Source organism: Bacillus rossius, chromosome 2 (genome assembly GCF_032445375.1).
Source record: "Bacillus rossius redtenbacheri isolate Brsri chromosome 2, Brsri_v3, whole genome shotgun sequence".
NCBI classification, from domain to species: Eukaryota; Metazoa; Arthropoda; class Insecta; order Phasmatodea; family Bacillidae; genus Bacillus; species Bacillus rossius.
This window is the reverse complement of record NC_086331.1, coordinates 108,782,967-108,806,013: the sequence shown is the minus strand read 5'-3', so window position 1 is coordinate 108,806,013 and position 23,047 is coordinate 108,782,967. Positions and strand designations below refer to the sequence as shown.

The 23,047-nt window shown below is 34.9% G+C and overlaps 1 protein-coding gene across 4 annotated transcripts in view; it reads right to left on the bottom strand.

The window, feature by feature from the left end:
* Window positions 1-23,047, bottom strand: part of LOC134529596 (mitogen-activated protein kinase-binding protein 1) — a 121,121-nt gene that overhangs the window by 12,310 nt on the left and 85,764 nt on the right. For all 4 annotated transcript variants that reach the window (XM_063363863.1, XM_063363862.1, XM_063363865.1 and 1 more), the window contains 6 exons: window positions 20,305-20,537; window positions 18,377-18,518; window positions 14,690-14,785; window positions 8,259-8,452; window positions 4,214-4,364; window positions 1,967-2,096 (listed from right to left, as the gene is read on the bottom strand). In XM_063363863.1, the coding sequence (XP_063219933.1) occupies window positions 1,967-2,096; window positions 4,214-4,364; window positions 8,259-8,452; window positions 14,690-14,785; window positions 18,377-18,518; window positions 20,305-20,537 (946 nt within the window). The remainder of the gene's footprint in view (window positions 1-1,966; window positions 2,097-4,213; window positions 4,365-8,258; window positions 8,453-14,689; window positions 14,786-18,376; window positions 18,519-20,304; window positions 20,538-23,047) is intronic.

Below are 23,047 nucleotides of genomic sequence, written 5' to 3'. Positions count from 1 at the left end.
ACACCGCTACTCGCTAAGAAACCAGCCGTACAATGGCAGGATGCTGTCACTCACAATGCTAGATGGCTTTGCTTTAAACCCACTTCAACCTTCATGACAAGTCCCTCGCCCTACAGGCCACCTCTAAAGAAAATATGTCAAAAGACAGTTTATTTTTACTGGTATTCTGCTTGCCGTAGTTAAATACACTAGAATCCCGATGTCACGAACCCCGGATTTAACGAAGCAGTGATTTAAAGAATACATCTCGGGAACCGTCTAAAAATTGGACATTTTGACCAAAATGTGAAAATCAGAAAAAAAAAATAAAAAAACAAAATGAAAGATCATTAAAATCTGTTAATTTTAACACACAGCGTATTTTTGTGCCGGCTTTAATACTTCCAATAATGTTCATGTAAGAATAACAAAAAAATAATGGGACATTTCCTTTAAAAATATGGCAGCTCTAGGTTCTGCAAAGCGAGTGGGAGCACACGAAGCTCGCCTGGCTGACTGGCGGCAGCGGCTTCATGACGCTTAAGCTCACCCCTCCCTCCCCTCATTCACATTCTTCAAGGCTAGCTCATCCCTCCCAGACACACAAACCATCTAGTGTACTCCCTTGTAACACCCCAACTTCGCTTCCTTTGAAAAACTTTCAGTGAGAAAATGCTCATTTCACCCTCCCTTCTCCCGTAAAATTGGGCTATTATGAATGGTGTACTAAAGCGGTGAGGGAGGGGTCAAAATATGTCACTTTTCACACCAAGATCGAGTTCAGTCATCTCTGGCAAGGAATTTACAAGCTTTCAAACTTAAATATAAATGTATTTTAATAGCAAGGGTCCTATGAAACGAAATATACTGAATAAAATCAAGCTGCTGTCACCAAACAAAGCATAAAACAGCCCGATGCGTGGTCGCTTCGTTATTGCTCGCGCGAGAGGCGAGACGTGGAATGTTAGAAGAAAGATAAATGCGGGGGAGACAGACGGCAGCCAGTGTGTTTCCTGCTTGGGGAATAAGTGGCGTAGCTTTTTTTTTTTATGCTGGGTGAAGCGACCTTTTTTTGTAACCAACGGAAAAAGATAATTGCTTGAGCTGTCAAAATAAACATCGCTGCGGCAGTTAAAACAAGTCGAGGCGGGCGTGCATCCAGTCGGTCGCTGTGTATTTTCAACCGATAGTAATGAAAATCAAGAGAAATCCAGCAGGTAGCTTTGCCTTAACTGCGTACCACACTAGACACTCGCAAAAAGCTAAACGTAAACACGTTGCCACAAAAACCTTTATCTGAACCCTGCCGGCAAAGGGACGTGGAATAGGGGTTGTTAAGCGCTGACAGCGGTCGACAGGAAGTGGTATCTATTTTTAGATATGCGCTGCCTATGACAGTACAGCACTCGGCAAGAGAAACGCAGTAACACGCTACTCACCACAAGAAATTTATTTTCTGTCCGATTTTCTTCAGATTTTCGGCAATTTTTTCACGGTTCCTCGAAATCGGGTTTTAATAGAGAGGTGGTCGCAATAAATGGGGTTGCAACAAAAAGGTTTTACTGTATTAGGAATTTTGATATGCTGTTTTCAGGTAAGTAGAGAAATGTCTGTAGTGTTGAAAAACAGATTGGAATTTTATAATTTTTTTAAGGAAAAGCCACGACCCTTACAATTTACCCCAATAACTAAGCCTGCTCCAATCCTTACTTCCCACTGTAGATGTAAATAAAGCTAAGTGGCTGGTTAAAGGCTTCAGCAGTTCTCTCACGACACACACGTTACATGTGGCTCTATGTGTAGTTTACAGTATAATGTGTATCTTATTGTAATGCATCCAATTGGGCTAGAGCTCTCATACCTGCACTTCGCAGACATGTAAATATTCTATATATATAACATGTGGTTTGACACACTTATATGTTTTGTTCTAATCTATACAGTAAGAATTACAGAAAAACTACCCAAAGAAAACATAATAAAATACCGAAAAGCAGCAGTGTTGATATTGTTTGCACTTGCTGAGCGATCGAGGTTGTGAACGTGAAGTCGACTCCTTCCCGGCCCCAAGACTTCTTCCGAACTTGATTCCTCATTTTCAAGTCGGCTGAGGTTGACTAAAATCAAAGAGGTAAAAAGAGGTTTGGTACCAATATGTCTAGAAAGATAAACATATCACAGCTACAAAAATTAATAACTTGTAAAAGTTAACTATTACAAACAGTGTATTAATTTTTTCAATACTTAAAACTACTTTATTTCTTGTCATTTTACAAATAATGTTTAATAGCATTCACATATTATTTCCACTTTTAACTATAATTATTTGTGACTAATAATTATAACCAAGCAAATTGAACTGTAAATTTTTATAAGGAATTATGTTGGAATTTGTTGTGAAAGATAAAATGTGCAGTCCTAAAATAAAAATTATTTTCTTCTCTAAGATGATTTAGTTTTTAATGGTGTTAAAACTGGAAGACTTGGCCATAAGCATTTATACAGTTTATAAGTTAATTGTTTATAAAATATACTTAATGTGACTGCATGCACTAAACAGAGGCTGGGAACTAGTTTAAGCCTTAGTGAAAATTACACTATCACTTATATTATGTATTTTGTATACAGCATAAGTAGTTACTGTAAATATGTATTAGGGATGGGTCGGTACCGGTTCTCGGTTCTCGGTTCTCGGTTCCTACGGTTCTCAGCATTTTAACCAGCACCGAGAACCGCAGCTAAAATGTCGGTGCCGGTACCGGTACCGGCAGTATAGCAAAACCCTTTACGAAAATAGTCCTTCACTACAACTTAACTGCAGCATGAAATGACTCAACTCACGTTCAATTCACATATGAATTACTTTTTTGGACTTCTATGGAATAATAACAGAAATAAAGCGAATGCAAGTCTGACAAATAAAGTATTCACCAACACTGCGACAACATGAGATCAAAAAACGCTATCACAATAGATGAGCGTCACGAGACACGACACACATACACGAACGATTACTGGTAAATATCCGGCCCGTGTGGACCAAATGTTCTTTGTTTCAACGAATTTCTTCCGGAGGACCATAAAGATAATAAGAGTCTGATTTAGTGAATACAACTATGACAACAAAACGATAGCCATGTACAAATCGAACGAACAGTATGCACGCGGCCCGCCATCTTTCCGAACTGTTTATACGACACGCAAAAGATGCACAAGTAACACTTCACACAACAAGGACATAAGTCACAAAGTCCGAACACCTTACAACTATATGAAAGCAGACTTTCTTAATGAGCATTGTGTAGAAGGTTCTGCTATAACCACAATGAGTGTTGCTTTATGAGATTTATAATCTATAATCTATAATAATAATAATAATAATAATCAAATGATCTAGATACATATCGATGAGAATTAGCACCAAAATTGCTTATAAGAACTACACTAGCTATAAAAATAGATAGGATATGCTACACACAGACTACTTTTTTGGGTGTAAATGTTCAATAAAAATGTTTACATGATGAAGTGAACATACTAAGTTATTACTCAACATATATTTCCTTTTTTTTTGTAACTAACAGACATATATTCCAAATGTTAAAAAGAAGGTACATTTGAGTTTCACTTTGAGACCATTTGACTCAAGGCACGGAGCATTAACGCCCATGATGCCTGCAGCATAATTTTGTCAGAAAAATGTTATCTTAGTAACAGGATGACTAGCTAATTAAGGGTAGGAGACATTTTACATGTTCCAGTAATTTTAAATAACGGGATGGTAGATTAAACTGACACTTTATACGTTATGAATGGCTTCATGGCATCTTAGACGATGAGAAGGTAAGCTCCACCAAAATTTAAAAAAAAAAAAAAGTTTGAAATGATGCTAATGATTACTCAATGAAAAGATGTTCAAAAGGTCTGGATTCATTCCGATAATGTTCAATAAGTTGGTCAGCATAATCAGCATCATTAAAAGTATGCACAGTTTGGATCTTTTATGTTAGCATCAAAGACATTAGTGTAAGATCTACTGCATGTTGACCAGCTTATTGGCAAAGCAGGCAACATTGTAAGCACACACACCTTTCACACCACCTATTCTTACTTCAATGCACAGCCAGTTTCTTTCAAGTTTATTATGAACATTTTGTTTGCACAGGCATACTACCAGGTCATTACAGGAAAGTCAAAATGATTCCTAAGCCAACAGTGAATTACTTGTGCTAACCTGATGAATGTGAGCTAGTCAAGCCATAGTGTCGTATCGAGGGAGGTCCGGCAGAATTCTTCGAGACTGACACAACTTTATTCCTAGAACTTATAGTTGGTCTCATCAGAGAGTTTAATCGATTCTGCACTGCATCTCCATAACAATCACTCTGCAAACAGATAAACCAGATCACATCACTTGCATGTTTTAAAATAACTAATGGTTGCCTTTAGTAACTACAAATAATTTAGTAAACACTGAAACACTGAGAATTTAAATAGTAATATAAGTAAAAACATTTGTCAATCTTATTTAGTTTCTGAATATATATAAAATAATGCAACCTCTGATACTGCTACAGCCTATTTATCACAATGTTTAGCCATACATAATGTTTAAACACATCTATATTATTTCTTCATAATCTTACTCATGACATAAATGCCCCAAAACATTAACTAAATACGTAGAATAAAAAACTTCAATTTTAAAAGATAAAGACTTGTATTATTACCTCCTATGAATGAAATTAACCAACAAATCTTTAATAGACTTCAATTGGCCAGCATTTGTGTTTCTGGAAATATACCTATCTTCAGAAACATAAAAATGAGCTGATAAGATATGTGCGAGAAAATAATAATAAAATTAATATTACCCATCCATTTGGTCCATATATTTTAGTATAAACTTCACGCTAAAGTAATATTCGTTGATTTTTTATTTTAAAAAAATGTATATTTTAGTGATTTCAGTTAAGTTGGTATAATATTGCCTAATTATATGTTATAGATTGCAACCAAATAGCTGTCAACACATTATCAGGTCAACAACTTATCAAAGTGAAAGTCTTTAGCAAAAAGTGATCAAGTGAAATAATGAGGGGGAGTAGCAATGGAATGCATTTGGCGGAAGAAATGAGAGCAACACGAGAAAACCCACAGACTCGTGGTTACATTCAATGTGTTTCCCATTGCAAAAATCTGTATGTGTCCTCTCCAGGAAATTAAGATAAAATCACAAAACAAACCAGACTGACTACGTTATGCCTGATAAAAGCATCTTCAGCATAACAAAATAAAGCTGTTCAAAAACATGAAACTTTTCCTATTAACATTTTATGTTTACTACATATAATAAATATCAACTACTGTCGTCATCAGATAAGTTCCCTCTACTATTAAACCATTGTTGCCAATGTTTGTTCAGTTGTTGAAATGCTCTCAAGAATAGTAATAATTATTTTTTTTTAATGCAGAGCACAATGTGTGATGTTCTGCTAAGTAACTGTGGGCAAGGAGCAGTGTGAGAGCTCACGCGTCAACATGAAGCTCCAGCCAAGGTCAGTTTCTCAACAATTCAAGCCTCTTCCTGCACACAGCATTATACAGTTTCTTGTTTACTGTCAGACCATAGCATACAAGTTAATGCTGCACAATGCATTTCCAGACAAAAAAAATTAGCTTGATGTTTGATCGACTTAGTCGTGGTTGTTTTGGTAGAGGATAATCCCCCCCACCAATACGACAGGCAAAACACGATCCACAAAACAAATGAGGTTGAATACATATATGGAAATGGTTGACAGTAAATGTTTATTTAAAATCTTATCCCTGATAGGGTCATCAATTATTTTGAAACAAATGTTTTATGAGTGTAATTTATATTGTTGGCAAAAAGATATGTGACCAGCCAGATGACCAGTATTAAAATGTTAATAAAAAATGCTCATCTTTGAAATCAATCAATTGATTCTTATTTCTAAATATTAACCTCTTAACATTTGAAAAGGGACTCTTCACCCTTCCTTTCTTGAAAAGGTAAAAGATGAGTGGTGAAGAAACCACCTCCGCAAATCTTCTGATATCCACATAGGGCCTTGGGATATAATTAATAAGTAACAGATATGTGATCCCGGTAAATTCACTTCCATTTCTTTTCCCCATCAACCCTCATATTCATTTCATCACCACCTTTATAATTTCCACTTACCTCTCATATCCTCTTTACATTCGACATAGGATTTAGGAAGTTGATTCCCTGGCTCTGAAAAATTTGTGAAACTGGTTCCAACAAAAAAGAGGAACAATGGTGGAGGAAATGGAGCACCTTGAGGAATCCACATGACTCACGACAATGTGTTTCCCACTTGCAAAAAAAAGTCAGTGTTTGGAGCTGCAGAAATCCATACCCAGATCACTTCGATGAGAAGGTAGCATTTTGATGACCAAATGAACCCTACAACCTAGTAATTTATACACGACTAGCTATAAAAAATCTCCATAAGTCCCGGATGATTTATTTTATATTATCAAATCAGTGTTAGGTTAAAAAATAATAGAACATTTCCATACATTCAGCAATATCTGTTCTCACATTTTATACTTAAGTAAATGGTGCATAATTTGCATTAACTAACTGATTTAAACATAAACTTGATTATTTAATGTTGGACAGGAAAGACATTTTAATAAAAAATTTTCCTTGTACTCAACTGCTTACAAATCTTCTTCTCAATCATGCCACTTTGAATTGATTTTATGGAACTATTATTTTTTTTTTTATTTAAAGAGTTAAGTTTTTGACAATGTATTAATTCTAAGTTTTCTTTTTATTGTTGATCAAATTTGAATAATTTAAGATTGTTCAATTTGTATTTTCTCCAGGCTTCAGTACTTCAAAATCTCTCACTCCACCACCACAGACATTGGCCCGTGTAACTCCTGTCACACACACGGTGAGTCCATACCAGCGAGCTGCACGTATCACGCCGTGTCAGTCCACACATATTTATCGCCTTGCGCACTGCACGGCTGCTTGGACTATCGTGGCTTGCAGTGCTGTCTCGCACGTCCCGTCATGCTTTGCGAGGTGGCGTCCACTGGTCACTATAACCCCCCACCCCCACCCCCGGCCAGTTGCACTTGTGGAGCCCTCCATGCCCTCTTGGCAAGAACTGAGAACTGTAGCCCTTACCTTTGAGCCCTTCAGGGCACACATAACTATGCCCTGTTCAGCACGTGGGAGGCATTCGTCTTTGGGTCAGCCATATCAACACTTCGTTAGCAATTCCCTCATCATAAAATTCAGTGAAGTCAGGATTTAGTTGGTCAGTGAAATATTTTTCTATAGCCAGTTAAAATGCAGTGAAATAGTGATTATGTATACAATTTTTTTTACCACGATTTCTCTTCAACATCTTGTCTTCAATGTTTTCGCCATAACTTGATTTTGGAGTATCCACATCATCTGGTAAGTGGAAGCAATATTAAACACTCCCTTAAAAAATTATGTTTTTCCTCGTGTTTGTTTTGGTATCATTTTGTGTTTTAATGCTGCAGGGCATGTCTGCAGTGGATCCGACAGTACCGCATAGGACTTCGGTGTCTTTCTGCTCTACAACTGCTTCACTTGCTTCCACTTTTCGAGCTTCCACTCAATGCTTTGAAGATGGAAACAGAGATCACATTCTTTGTATCACAACCTGTCTCCAGTCTGGTGGCTGGCATGCCATCCGCTGACTCAGGTAAGGATGTCTTCATTCTTATTTTGAAAAGTTAAGATGTAACTCAGGACTTTGGCTTAAAATCCAAGACTTAATGAAATCATTGATTTTTACATCCTTATACATCTAAAAAAAATTTGTGAAGGAGGCCTACTATTTAAAATATATTTGTCAAGATTAGCCTTTCTAGAGGAAGTTGTACATGTCTTAAAACGAATATGTAAAAACTAAGTCCAGGATATTTTTTTAATAGTTATACAACCTTGTAATGCACATCTTTATTCCTATTAAATAAACAATCTAGTATGAAATATCAGATCAGTTACATTCAAATGAAATAACAATGTTTCATGGAAATACATGTGGCCAGGGTCCCAAACCTCCGATACATTTAAAGCAATTTAAATATGAGTAAACTATTTGCTACATAGCATAGCAAAAATTGCAGTAGCAGACGCTGCAGTTTTCTGATCACATTTCACAGAAATCAAGCACTGTAAAACTCTAGCATTGATCAGCAGTTAATACAGCACCTAGTTCAAACACTTAGTCACTTACTTGGTTCAGCTCCCCCATCGACACACTGCGGTTCATGCTTGATTCCCTCGATACAGTCCCGAGGTTCGCCGCGCCAATTGCCTGCACCACTGCTCTTTTATTACTAGTTGCATCAGTAGCTTCCTGGCCACTTCTGGAAGGAAAAACTTGCTTCCTTGGGACGTCCCGTCTCCTAGACTTAGTCAGCGGTAAATCTGGAATGAAAAAATAATGCGTGATGTGTTTTCACGCAATGAGAGGCAAAAATTTACACAAGCATGCCTGCATTTCTTTAGGGGATGTGTCAATAAAATACGTAAAGAATATTGGGAAAACCTACCAAAATATTTGCGAGTGACAAATGGTGATTGGTGTACAAGTACCAAAATTACAAATATGGGCCCTAAACACCTTGCAAAATAGGTAAAGTAAAACAGTTGACAAAGAAATATATAAACTACTATTACCATGAAAATAGTATGCCACCATTTTCTGCATACTGCATGAAGGTGTAAATCATGGGATATTATTATTATTGTTAATTTACTATAGTAAAAAAAATTATGATTAATGATTAAACATACAAGAAAAAACTTATAAACAGATCAGTCTTCATCTAATGGTTTGAAAGAAAAAAGGATTGATTGCTACCACAAACCACTTAAGTATTAATAATTAAGTGAATAATATTAATTATTTTTTTAAATAGCAAACCTGATTCTAAAATGTATCCAACAAGTAATACAACTTTAACATACAAAATAAAAAGTGACAAATTTTTGGATTAAAATAAAATACAAAGCTAAAATAAAAAATAAATAAATTATAAAATTAAAAAAATAAATAACCACCTATTGACTGTACATGCAGCACTGATACCCAACTACAAAGGTGGAAAATAAAAAATAACTACACTAACTTGAAGGGCCTACAGAATATGCATGCAGGGGAGTTACTCCATAACGGTACCAGAATTCTAGCAACATCTGCACCTGCGGCATTATCCTCAGCAAGGTGCAACAGTCACACACTAGTGGTGGACGAATCCAGATGTACTGTTATACTCTGTGTAGTCAACACATCCTGAAATTAATATATCATGGGCCTTTCAGAGGATGGATGTTTCTGACAATCTCTGCACACAAGGAGGCAGTAAAAAGTACACCCACCCCTCGAAGTAACACTGTTTGATTAGCATAGTTTTAAAGTAGCCACGCCAATTAAAATGGCTTTTTTGAAGTAGCGCGGTCATAGATTCGAAGTAGTGCTCTTTTTCATCCACAAAAACTTTTTATTTCATTGCGCGCACAATGGCAATGGCACTTGTGTAATTTTAATAGTATGTTGAATCAAAAAATGATAGCTTACCCTTTCCGTAATAGTGATTCGCTTCCTTCATTGCCTAATTTCTTAAGCCTAATTAAAATTTTTCCACAAATAATATTACGTTAATATACTGTCCATGCCTGCGTGTGTGTTCAGCCAATGTTTATACCATGACATCCATTTGGTGAGAAATGCAGAAGCTTTTGAGGTCAGTTAACCTCATGCATGCCAAGCTGCTAGTCGTGTTTACAAAGATACTTTTGTTCGTATCGACTTGCACGTGAAATAATTACTATATGTACCTAATAAGTACATTATTCTGTGCTGTGCAAGTTTCTAGTTTTTGTGAAGATGGCGAGTGAAAGTGCGGGTTCATCGTCAAGTGTCGAGAAAAATCAGCGGAAATGTTTTAGTTTAGAGTTTAAATTAAATGTACTGAAAAGAACCGATTCTGGTGAGCGGCAGACTGATACGGCAAATCGAGTGGAACTTCCTGATACACACTGAGGACAAAATTTAAAAAAAACTAGGAAAGACTTTTAGAGGCTGTGGCACTATTTGCGCCCTCCCAAGCAACACAGTAAACAAAGGCGTGCCCAAGCATAATGGTGGAAATGGAGAAATTACTAACTATTTTTGTTGACGACAACACACACTGCAAGATACCACTGAGTGCTGATATTATCAAAGAAAAGGCATGTAGTTTGTATGGAGAATCAAAGGAAAAATTCCCTGATGAATACAATGTGCAGAAATTTAAAGCCAGTAATTGTTGTCAGAAATTGTTCAATCTTTACAGCATATCCATGAAGGGTGAGGCTGCTAGTGCTGTAAATGCACAAAATTTTAAGGCAAAACTACAACAGATCATTGAAAATGGAAACTACACAGATCACCCAGTGTTTAATGTTGATAGAACTGAAATTTTCTGGAAACTACTTTCAAGAACTTTTATTTCCAAAGAAGAAAATTCTGCCTCAGGTGTCAAGGTAGCTAATGATCGGTTGACGTTGTTGCTGGGTGGAAAGGCGGCAGGAGACTTCAAGTTCAAGCCTCTTCTAGGTCCACCACTCAGAAAAATCCAAAGGTGCTTGGGGTTTGAATAAATATCACCTTCCTGCCATATGTAAGGCCAACAGTAAAGGCTAACAGTCCAGCTGTAAAAACATATCTAGATGAAAACAAGTTGCAAAGAAAGTTTGATAATGCACCAAGTCACCCCTCTAAGGAAACTCTAGAAAAATCTACTTGGGTTTTGTGGAAGTAGTTTTCATGGCCCAAACCCAACATCACTAATCCAGCCTATGGACCAGGGGGTACTTTCTACATTCAAGAGTTACTACATGAGGAAAATGCTAGCTGAAGCTGGGGAAAATGCACCAAGTCTGAGGAATTTCTGGAGAACATTTAATATCAAAGACACAATTAATTACATTGGTAGTGCTTGCTAAGAACTAAAAAAGAAAATGATGAATGGTACATGGAGACAAACTAAGGAAATCAGTGAACAAGTTTAGCCTATGAAATAAAGTGGGACTTAACGTAGACATTGATGATATCGAAGAAATAATATTAAATGATACTGATGACCTTTCAAAGATGACTTAATCGCTATTACAAAGCAGCAAAAACATGCATAAAAAAGGCAAAGAAAATGATGATCAAACTCAGTTTACTTTACATCCAAGTATGCTTTATATTCAATCATCACATTCCCAAAATTGTATAATGTTCATGGTCATCTTATGCTCGAGGATGCCTTATACTTGATGCATTATATTCAATATTGCCCAAAAATCAATTATGTTATATTTTAGGGCATCTTATATTTAAAGTCATCATGTAAGACTGAATGGATATGGTTAGATACAGTGGATATTCATATTAGCTATATAAGTGCTAACAAACATGACAAAAGCCCTTTCTGGCAACAAAATACTAAAAAAGCACTCTCAACATAGAACTGAGAAACAACTGGATGGACTGAAGAAGGAGCACGGAAAGTCGAGTAGGGCAGGCCTCTGTATATCCAAGCAGATGGCGGACACAGCAGACACCTCCAATCCTGTTCTATTACCTTGACGTCGACCAGGGCTACGCCCTCCCTAAGCCCGATGTGCCTCACGCCGTCGCCACCCCTCTCCTCCCACCACCACCCTTTATTTCAAACCTCCCGCCCCGTGTGCAGGTGTGTGTGTGTGCGTGTGAGGCGCCAACAAGAGGCGGGAGTAGAGTCGGTGCAACGACCCCTTTCTTTTATTAAAATAAACATAATGTATAAACCTTTTTATGTAATAAAATATCCATAATTGTCACGCCTCAAGTTTTAGTAAGTAAGGACGGTGCAGCGCCCCATGCGGGCATCCGCAGAACTACCATCCAATAGTTTTTAAACTTTAATAAGAAATAACACCATAACTAAAGGTTGTTAATTATAAATAAGTGTACTTAAATTATGTTTGTTTTTTAAATAATATTTGTTTGATTAAGTATGTTACCGGATGGCTGCCCTGTAACAAAGCGGGAACTTAACCCATCCCGGCGGCCATGATGCTCTGGTCTCAGCAGTCTGTTTCCGTTCGCCGCCTGGAGTAGGAGCGGCCCGCGCACCTCGTCGACTTCATCTCTTTTGTTCACTGATCCATTAGTTTCCGTCGCATCGTAAATAAATCTAAAACCTTGTAACTTCTTCAAGGCCTGCTCCAGGTGGTAGACTCTTTCGCATAAATATTTGTTTTCCGTTTACGGATATTTCGTACGCGTAATACGTGATTGACTCTCGAGACCAGGCCACGCGGTGACCTGGTCAGCCTATAAACTGGTTATCACCCGCAACGGTGTTTTTTAGTACCTTACGTAAAACTCTTTTAACATTTTTGTAACGTGCCGTGTAATAATTCGCCTGTGCAAGTTCGCAGGTAATAAAATCACTAGCTCAGAATGTGTGGTTCAGTGGTCACGTGTATAATTCCCTGAGTTCCGAGGCGTGTGGGACGCCTCAAGAGCCCACGAACACGACGCACGAGGGGGGAGATTAGCCTAGCCCCACACGGGTCACGTCACGACCCTGTGCCGAGAGTTTGTAGCCGGGTCCACGTGCCCTTCCACGTGGTGGCGCCCAAATTACTCCTTTTCGTCCATCCGAAACCCCCCCCCCCCCTACGACAACCTGTTGTTAATCACTAGGACTTCCCCACACCTCTCAAAAGGGTATAATGATCTGCCAAAAAACCTCCCTTCAAAAAACATCTCCCTCGCTTTTTCCTCTTGAGCTTTGTCTGCCCCAAAATTCACCAAAGAAAACATACAAGTAAAAAGAATCACAGCACAATTCATTAGTCAGGTTTATTTTGTGTATAACATCATTCCTGACTAGAGGTGGGACGATACCACACTTTCGATACTTGATTCTGTATTTTTTTTTTTCAGTTCGATACTTTCGATACTTTCGATACTCCAGGGAAAAATATTTTCACATTAAGTAACAATTATTACAAATAACATAAATTAGTTTTAAACTATATAAATTCAATCTAGCATACCAGCACAATGTCAGATTAAACCTAAATACATAATGTGTAAATAATTGCATTATATTAATGAAAGATATGAATTCATCATTATATATACATATAATAAAACCACCAGAAATGTAAAATACAGTCCATAATCAAGTAAAGCTGACATGAGAAACAGTGGCCTTACAAAATGTTATGAAGTACTTTCTTGGAGGGGGGGAAAAGCCACCAAGCCTAAATTAGAAATAAAAAAAATTAGGCTATTGTAAAAAGAAAATTAGAAATTTTTGCTTGTTTGTTTTATTTTACAAACAACTTTATGCAACAGAACAATTTTCAATTAAATTTTAATTTGAGAAACGTAAAATACAAAACAATCCGATCGTTAGAAAACAATAACAAACAGGTATATTCAGATCAAAGATTAATGAATGCACAAAATATGAGATCCGTGCCTTGGTAAAGCGTGTGCAACCATTTTCATAATCATTGCTAGTTTGCGCCACTAGTCTCGCTTGGTGCTGGCCATAGATGCTACTAGCGAAGTGCATAGTCTTCCTGTTACTATCCATATCTATGGTGCGATAGTTATTTTCTTACGTCTGCAAAGGTAAACAATGAACGTTTTTCAAAATAAAAGCATTAAAACGTAGTTTATCAGGAGGAATAAAACAAAAAAAAATTTGTGAATTTTAGGACTTTTCCGCTTCGTAAAAACGTATGAAATGGGTAATTAATGATTTTATAAGTGTGTGTTCCGGGAAAGTAAACCAAATTAATCGGCGTATGACACGGGAAAATGTATGAAACGGGAACGTATCATCAAGGTTCTACTGTCGTATTTTGCACGATGGCGACTCAAAACTTAATTCAATACAAATGAACAAGCATTTCGGTATCGAAAAAATGTATCGAACTTACAGTTTCGATACTCGATACTTTGCGATACCGTCAAGTATCGAAGGAATCGAGGTATCGAAGTATCGAAAATCCCATCACTATTCCTGACTTAAATCTGTAGATTAAATTTTTCCCAGGTTGTAACTAATAAACTACAAAATTTTAGAGTAATTTCATACAAATGAATGAACAGTGGTTAGGCACTTATAAAATTTATTTCTTCAACTTTTTTGTTCCATTCAAATTCAATAAGAATTACATTTCTTAAAATGAAAAATGAATGTCAGGAATGTTTTGAAACTAGTGCACTGGTACATATTTGCACAACCCTATATATACTTAATATAAAAATTCTATAAATATACTTTATGATTCTTTCCATTTGTTCTAAGAAACCATTATTTTTTCACAGCTGTATTTTTAAAAAACCAAGCCATGTGAAGTAATTATGAAAAACAATTTCTTGGTAATGAAATAACCATGATACTATTTGAAAAAGTTTACTTAAAAATTTTTGTGACAGAATCACACCTATTTTGCATAATTATTTGTTCAAACAGAATATTTTATTAACAAATCCTTTTCAAAAACAGGAAATTGAATAACATTTTTTTTTGCAAATTATAAAAACTGTAACAACATAAAATAATAGAGAAATTGGCAGAATTGGTAGATGAAAATAAATGAAATACTTGAAACACTACCTACCTAGTTGATGAGTATCCCCACTTCCTTCCCACAAACTGGGTCGAAGGTCACTAAGGGAGTACGTTCGTCGCATTCCTCCAAACTCTTCATCACTCTCTTCAAAGTAAAACCAAATAAAAAATCATGCAACATATTACAATAAAAAAATATATACACTGGATGTTTTTAACAGGCACCAGAAAAATATAAACCCAAAGAAAAAAACTAAAAACAGTTAAGGGGAAAGGATTGGATCATGTCTACAAGCAAAATTACTCTCTACTTAAGAAACCAAAATCTGCAAATAAAAATATTTTGATAAAGTTACATATATAATAATTTTACTAAGCTATAACTAATTTCCAAAACCATTACATTGTACTATAGACTATAGAATATTAGGGAGTCGACAAAGACATGAATATAGATAAATCTTGGACCAGGAAAGACAAGATGCGACATGACTTGGCTATGCACTGAAAGTTTAACAGGGAAAGACTAAAAACGCCTCCAAATCACTTTAAGACTTAGTATGCAAGTCATATTGGAGGCTAGATGTTAACTATTTTCTAGGCCTGTGAGAATATTCGAATTTAAGAATACAAATATTTTATTATTTGTATTCAATTTGACCTCAAATACTAACACTTAGAAATAACGAATATTCATTTTCTTACAAATATTTGACATAACGTACCTTGCGAGTTTGTTGTATACCAACGTTCACTGTTAAAGTTAAGTTATTTGTGTAATATAAATACCGTTTTTTTTATGTTTTAATGGGACTTCACAATCAAAAACATGAAAAATAAGCAAATTTTTAAAAATGCAAAACGTATTCAAAGTTTTTTTCACTAATGTCTCCTAAACAGTAATGGAAAAACTGTGTGAACGATTCAAATCACTAAATATGTGTGAAATTTCAAAACTTGAAAACAAAATATTAGTTGTATTAGTTTCGTCACACATAAGCCAGAATTACAATAGTCCGTCACCTCCGTCTGTCCATCATCCAACCATCAATCATATGACCTGCAACCAATTACATGGCCCAAAAAAGTCAAAAGATTGGTAACCAATTTTTTTTTACGGACCACAGATGAAATTATGATCTCCACACGTCTGCTAGGGTTTTTTGTATCAAATTTTATTACATTAGCATTTTTGAAGTTTAATTCTTTAAAATCTTAGACTCTTAGAGTATTTGTTAAATTATGTTTGATTACATTTTAAAGGTGGTGTTTTGAAACAAAAATAGTCCAATTCATAGAAGTGTAGTTAATTACGCATGGTAAATCTGAAAATGTTGAAATAAATACCAAAGTAAAAAAAAATTGAGTTTAATGAGTTATAAGTGCATAGCTTACATGATTGTCAAACTAACATAATTATACTAGAGATATTTTCTCCAAGCTTTTTAAGCTTTCTCAACAGTTGGCAGCATGTACAAGGGAAAATAATATGACTGATGAAGTGTTGTAAATCACTTGGGCGCTGACGGACAAATGGATAACAGACAGACGTGACAGGTTATTGTAATTCCAGCTGTACCAGTCGTGGAGAAAAAAAAGTTAACATCAACAACACTACAAAACACACACGCCATTGCAGTGGCCATTAAAAAAAAGTGAAAGCCATAGTTTCAACTGCTTATAAATCAATAGTCACAATAAATCTAACACCATGCGAAATAGTAGCAGCTTACTTACTGTATGTGTCTATGATTACAGAGACGTTGTGAATAAAAAAAAGGAAAATAATGGTTTTGGATACCAGATGAAAATAACAGTGTGTTTATGATATTGCTGAACAAAAATAAATTTTACTTTGCTGTCATTAGAAACGAAAACATGTGAATAACTAGGGTTTAAAAATGTAAACGTGAGCTCATTTAATTACTAATTTTGGAATACAGCAATAAAAAAATTCACATTTTCCAAGAAATGAATTGGATTTCATAATTTTGCGGTTCACAAAACTTTTCTGGATCAATATATAGAGTAGCTGGTTCTGGGAAAAAAAAAGGCAAATATGAACTGAAATAAAATTTTGTTTGTTAGGTGAAGTTAGATTAGCGGGATAATTAAAAACACAATATATTTTTTTTTCAAAATAATATTTTAACAAAATATTATGTACAACTCAACCTAACCAACCCTTAACTTTAGTATTAGTATTTGTCTAACTTCCCAGAAGCCACTACACTACACATTTACCTTTTTTCCCATATGTATTTGTTACATGATATGAAAAAAAAAATTTTGTGTGATTTTAATTCTTATTCTAACTATTGGAATTCAATATTGGTATTATTGAATAAATTTTATTTGTATTTGATTTGAACAAAAAAAAACTTATATTCGCACCAGCTTACTATATTCCCTTGCCATACAACAAGAGGAAAACCAGGATTCTGGTGGCTAAAACATATGCAGCCTATTTTCTAAAGTGAATGAAAAAAAAAAAAATGAGAATTATGTAATCTGTAGAGCAAAGATTCTATGGTGTTATAAAAAGCAAATTTTGTCATTAAAATTATGGATTTTGTCTTAATCATCATTAAAAATTAAAACACAGGAAACAGTAAGTACATTATAACATTGATCAACTGCTTAAACAATTCATTAAAAGACTGAACTAAAGATCAATTAAATTAACTGAATATTTGATAGAAAAAATGGTGTGAATGAGGTGAACCTTGCTGCTTTTTATGTTTTGCTTTGCATTTCTGTGTTATGCTGGATTCACTTCCAATTTGTTTATTTTTTTTGTTTTATCACTATTCACCATATAATCTTGCCTCTAATGAAAACTTCTTTGTGAGTATGAATGTGTTGCCCATAACTTTATTCCCATTCCTTTGGTTTCAATGAATGATTATTTTTAATAATTTTTCAGATTTTAGTTTTGACTTTTGTATGTTTGAATGAAACTGGTGTCAAACACTGGCATCTCACTTAGGCCATAGATGATTAAATACTTAATAAATGTTATAGGTTAATATTTTGTGCAATCATCTCTGTTACTTTTTTTTTAAAGTGATATACATTTTGTTTAGATATTTTAGGTTTAAGAACTGTGTTAGGTGCATGTGTTTGTCAGCCAATTCCCAATTAAAATATATTAAAAAAAAAAAAAAAATACTATATATGCAATTTCATTAAAACCATTTAAGTATAAATGTTTAATATACCATATTTAATTCCAATAGGTTAAACAGTTCAGATTCCACGTTAAATGTTTTACTTAATTCTAATGAGGTGTTCAAAATAAAAACTATTTTGATGTGTAACCTTCTAGATACAATAAATATTTTTGGATTTATTATAACGCACATCATTTCGAAGTAGAGCCTCAGAAGAGTACTACCCAATTTAGAAAAGAAAAAAAATTAAATTTAAAAAAAGTTTTTAAGTAGGCAAAATATTTCATCATAATCAGTGAAGCGAAAGCAAAGTTAATAATGGACATACACACACACGGACAAGAAAGTGCTCTCCTAAGCCATTCTTCCTTATAACAATATGCTAAAAAATTAGGAATATGAATGTTAGTGATAAATGAGACAAGAAGTATGAAAATATTGTCAATTAAGACCCACTATACAAAACTGTTACCTAATTATTAGTTATTTAAATCACTCTCCAGGTTAATATTAAGAAACATACTACTAATTTAATACTACAAAACACAGCAATAATATATTACCTGCCATAGATACAAAATCCTGATGAACTTTACTCCTTGAATCCTTTCTGTTGTCAAGTTCTGTTAAATCAGCCACACTAACAGAGTTTCGAAGAGGCTTTGCTGCAGTATTAATACGGGCTCCATGTCTTGTATAACCAACCTAGAATAAGAATGAAAAAAATTTGAATTAATCTTTCAAATTTTTAAATAAGAAAATTGACATACATGTACATTAGACTCCCGACTATCTGAGACCACCACTGGCAAGGGGTCCACAGATAACCCAGAAACACGGTTAAAGCAATGTTGAATAAAACTGTTTGGTAAAAATGTTTTTATCCCGACTATCCAGACAAACACTGTATTGGTACTAAAACGTCGCTATATTTTAAGTCCAGCTAGTCGATAATTTTTAATTTTCGTTGAATGTCACATATAAATTTATTATTAGACATTACTGTCTAAAGATTACTACAGAAAAAAATATTGCTGCATTTTGACTGCTGCCTTGAAACCACGCAGACCACTCACTCATCACTCGCATGATTCACAGAACAGCTGCCTGAGCGCGGTTCACAAAGGCACATTGAACACAAGCACGCACGGCTTACAGGGCGCATTTATAATTTTCTCTAGCAGTTTTGAACTTCATAATGCATACTAATGCTTACCAACTATGTATGCACTATGTTTGGCATCACTTTCTGTCTTGAATCACAGCAAAAATCAATAGCTCATAAAAATAAAAACATTTTCAAAAATTATTTTTGTGTATGGTTTATGGAAAAGAAATATGGCACGGTTAAACAGCAAACCGGACAACCCGCACCTAGTGTGTATAATGTGAATAAAACTAGACTACAGTAACTCCATGGTAAACAGACCCAAATAACAATTTCAGTAAAAGTCCTTTACACACAAAAAATAGGTACATTTATGGCTAATATACTATATTTACTTGGCAATGCTTGTGTAAAGAGCAAACAGAATTTAAAATACTGAAATAAATGAGACCATTATCCTAGGAAAAGACATTCCTGACCAGGCACATCATGGGCTAAACAAACACAGAAATAAAAATATTGCTACGCATGGGAAAACAGGTCTGGAAAGTATAGCCCAATTAATTATTTAAGTGTTATTTATTAATATTTACATTATTACATAACAGTTTAACTGTATGTCCACAAAGTAATTACACTCTTAATAAGTCCACTATCTCCTAAATTAATAACATTATTAAATTGTAAGTAAACCATGCGGTCTGTGAATTATTTAATTTCAGGTTGTTTAATCTCAAAATGTTACTCAACATTAATTTAAATGTACATCATTTGTATTTAGACATATATTGGTACTGTAAAATGATTGTAACAGGAATAATGTCTTCATTAAAATGTTTGACAACAAGCACAATTACCCGATTGGAAAATAAATTACAGTTAACTCTCAATTATCTGGGCCCAGATTACCAGTTTTTCGGGTAATTGTGCTTAAATCTATTTTTATTTTTAGTTTGTTGTATTGTGAAGCTGTGAAAAATGATAGCAAAACTCTGGCACATTTCTTCGCTTGGCCGTTCTATATTTTTTACCACCCTTCTACAGTGTCAGAAATCTGTTTGATCCACCCTTCTTATTTCCCACCCCCTCAGCTGTCACATTTGTCACAATTTAAACTGCCACTTCTTGTTTCACATGAATGTGGGTTTGTTCCCAAATTGCTATGAAGAAAGATACAAAATGTGAACATTATTGTGACATCAGTGCACATTTTAGTGAGTGCAAGCCGAGTGTAATCGCTCACTATATAATCAACTATGATAACCTAAAAAATAATTTCAAATGAGATAAAATCACTAGTTTTGGTTTCAGATTTCATATCATGCACCTGAACCTACAACTGCTACGACAATGACAAGGATAACGACAATAAGTTTGACTTACACTTTCAAGCTGCTGTTTCATATCCTCCAATCGCCTCTTCAACAAGCTTCGCTTGTCCTCCAGTTCATTATGTGAAGAGGAAACTCTCTTCGGGCCAATAACATTGTTCCTAGGTGAAGAAGGAGGGGCTCGAGTTGGTGCGTAGTTCTTCCAGGGAGGTAACTGGCGAGTCTTGCCTTCCTGATGGCTCAAACTTGCTTGGCCAAGAAACTGTGATGTAATACTATTACCACCTGAAAAAATGACATAACTTTTATTAGGTAAGTTCACTTAGTTGAGATGTCATTCCTGGTGACTGCACGTGCCATCTGCCCGGACAACTTGTTACATTCCAGGTTGGCCCGGCTAAGCAATCCAAAATAGTAACAAGACACTTTTAATCACTTGAGAAATTTAAGTTGGTATCCAATGATTATGAATATTTATTTTCAAGTTTGTTTTATTGCCAACATTGGAGATTAATTATTCCCTTAGAATGAATGTATTTATTTGTAGTAAAAAAATAGATTTTTAAGGAAGTCTTTTGTTTTATTACTACTTCTAAAAAAAACTAAACGTAGAACACAACTTACATGTCCCGATGATTTTTCCACACATTCACTGCAGGCTTAGCTCATCACTCAATTACAAAAATAATTTGAAGTCCCTTTGTTTATATATTTAACAAAGGTACTAATAACCTGCGGAAAAAATCCAGGGAGGGTGACAAAGGTCACCCTGGGCCAACGCAGATGTCTGTGATCAAATTTCAAGTTAAAGTTCAAAAATTAAATAAAATAATAGGTTATCTTTCGGCCTGGCCCCAACCAACAGGCGTGAAGTTAGCTATTCGTAACTTTACTTCATTGTTTCCGGCAAGCTGCCAACAATGCAGCCGTATGAAGCGACGATCGAGCGATAAGTAACTGAACAACGAAGTTGTCTTCCCTTAAAAAGGTGAAAACAAAGGGAAAGCAACCCATGTCGACTGACCAATCACAACACAGATCCAGAAAAATGACCATACAAGGAGAAATACTGGAAAAACATTTTTTTCTCTGAAAGTCTGGGAACACACATCACACTACCTCAAGGTTCACTTTGATTGACTGGCAAGACAGGGCCCAGCAAAAGTTCAAGTTCATTGCTGCTCAGTCGTGCGCCCGCGTGCTGGGTTTTCCCACTAATTTGAGGTGTGAAAATAACTTACTGGCGACAGTGTGTCGTGCCCTTGTCTTCCTTCCTTTTTAAACCTTCTAGAATGTTCTAGAATGTTACAGTCTAATTGCCCAGAATATGCTTAAAAATTTGTAAAAAACATAATTAATACTAGTGGTGCACCGATGCGGATACCGATGAATCGTAATCGGCGATTATGGGTACTTACCGATTAATCGTAATCGGCGATTATCTTGACGATTACTTTGCCGATTATCTATGTCCCGGCGTAATTAAGTAGGTTTTTACCGTGTAACATTTTGTTACACATTTTAGGACGAAATACGGTAATATTTGTATATATTACAAAATTCATCTAACTCCGTCATATCAAGATTACAGATATTTTGTTAAGTTTAATTAATCTCATTGCCTCTAACAATAAAAAATACATTTTTCCAACACGTTTATTTACGTTTCGTCTTTTTGTTTAGTGGCCTTGTACATTACCTGCAGCCAGAGATGTAAAATAGATGGCACGCAATCAAAATACCACAAGCAGTTGCAGTGTATTCTATGAGAATCGATCTTTTCGAGTCGTAGTAGTGATTCAAAATCGTGGTCCCGATACCTTTCAGAGTTTATCACTGCGTTTTACAAACTCGTTATGGGCGTCTTTGGTAACATTATCCGTTGTTGTGTTATTTGTATGTGACGTGAAAAGTGAAAAAGTATTTATAATTTTATACATTCAGTCAACATGTTCTAGAATTGGTTTTGAGTCATTTTTATATAATTATAGTGAGATGGCGATTAGGGAGAAAAAAAAGTGAAGTGCGGAAACATTTTTATATAAACTCAAGTGAACAAAATATAGCAACATGTTTACATTGGTAAACGGTAATTTCTCGATGCAACCTTATGTGATAGTCAATAATAATGCTAGTTTTCCGCAACAAAAACTTACCCATTGTAAATTACAATTATTAGACTGTAGTTCAAGTTGTTTACAATAACAAATATAAATAGAAGTTAATTTAATTTACTCTTTGCAATGACATAATAGTGTATTTTATATATTTTTAAACTGTTATTATAACTGTATTCTCAATTTTACGTACTCTTGTAATTAAATACACATGGGAATAAAAATTTTGTGTGCATTATTACACTTAAAAAAATTATTTCATTATAATCGGCAACTGAATCGGTATCTGCCGATTATTGCTCTCATAATCGGTAATCGAATCGGTAATCGGTAAAGCCATATCGGTGCACCACTAATTAATACATATATCAAATTTTAACCGACCAAACAAATTAGAGTGAAAAAAAAAATTATAAAAAATTACCTTCAGCTTTATGTAACCAAAATTAATAATTAATATTCAAGCACAAACAAAACTGACTTAACTGCCTATACATAATAGAAGAACCAAGTATGAATTAATTATGAAACATTACTAAACCCTCAGGAACATAAAACCTTTTCAGTCAAAGTGTTATTGGTACCAGGGGGCAGGAATTATGCTATGTTACAAACTTGGCTAAAACCAAAGGGTTAAGAAGAAAATATTCACGCCAATACGTTCACAAGTTGCACCTT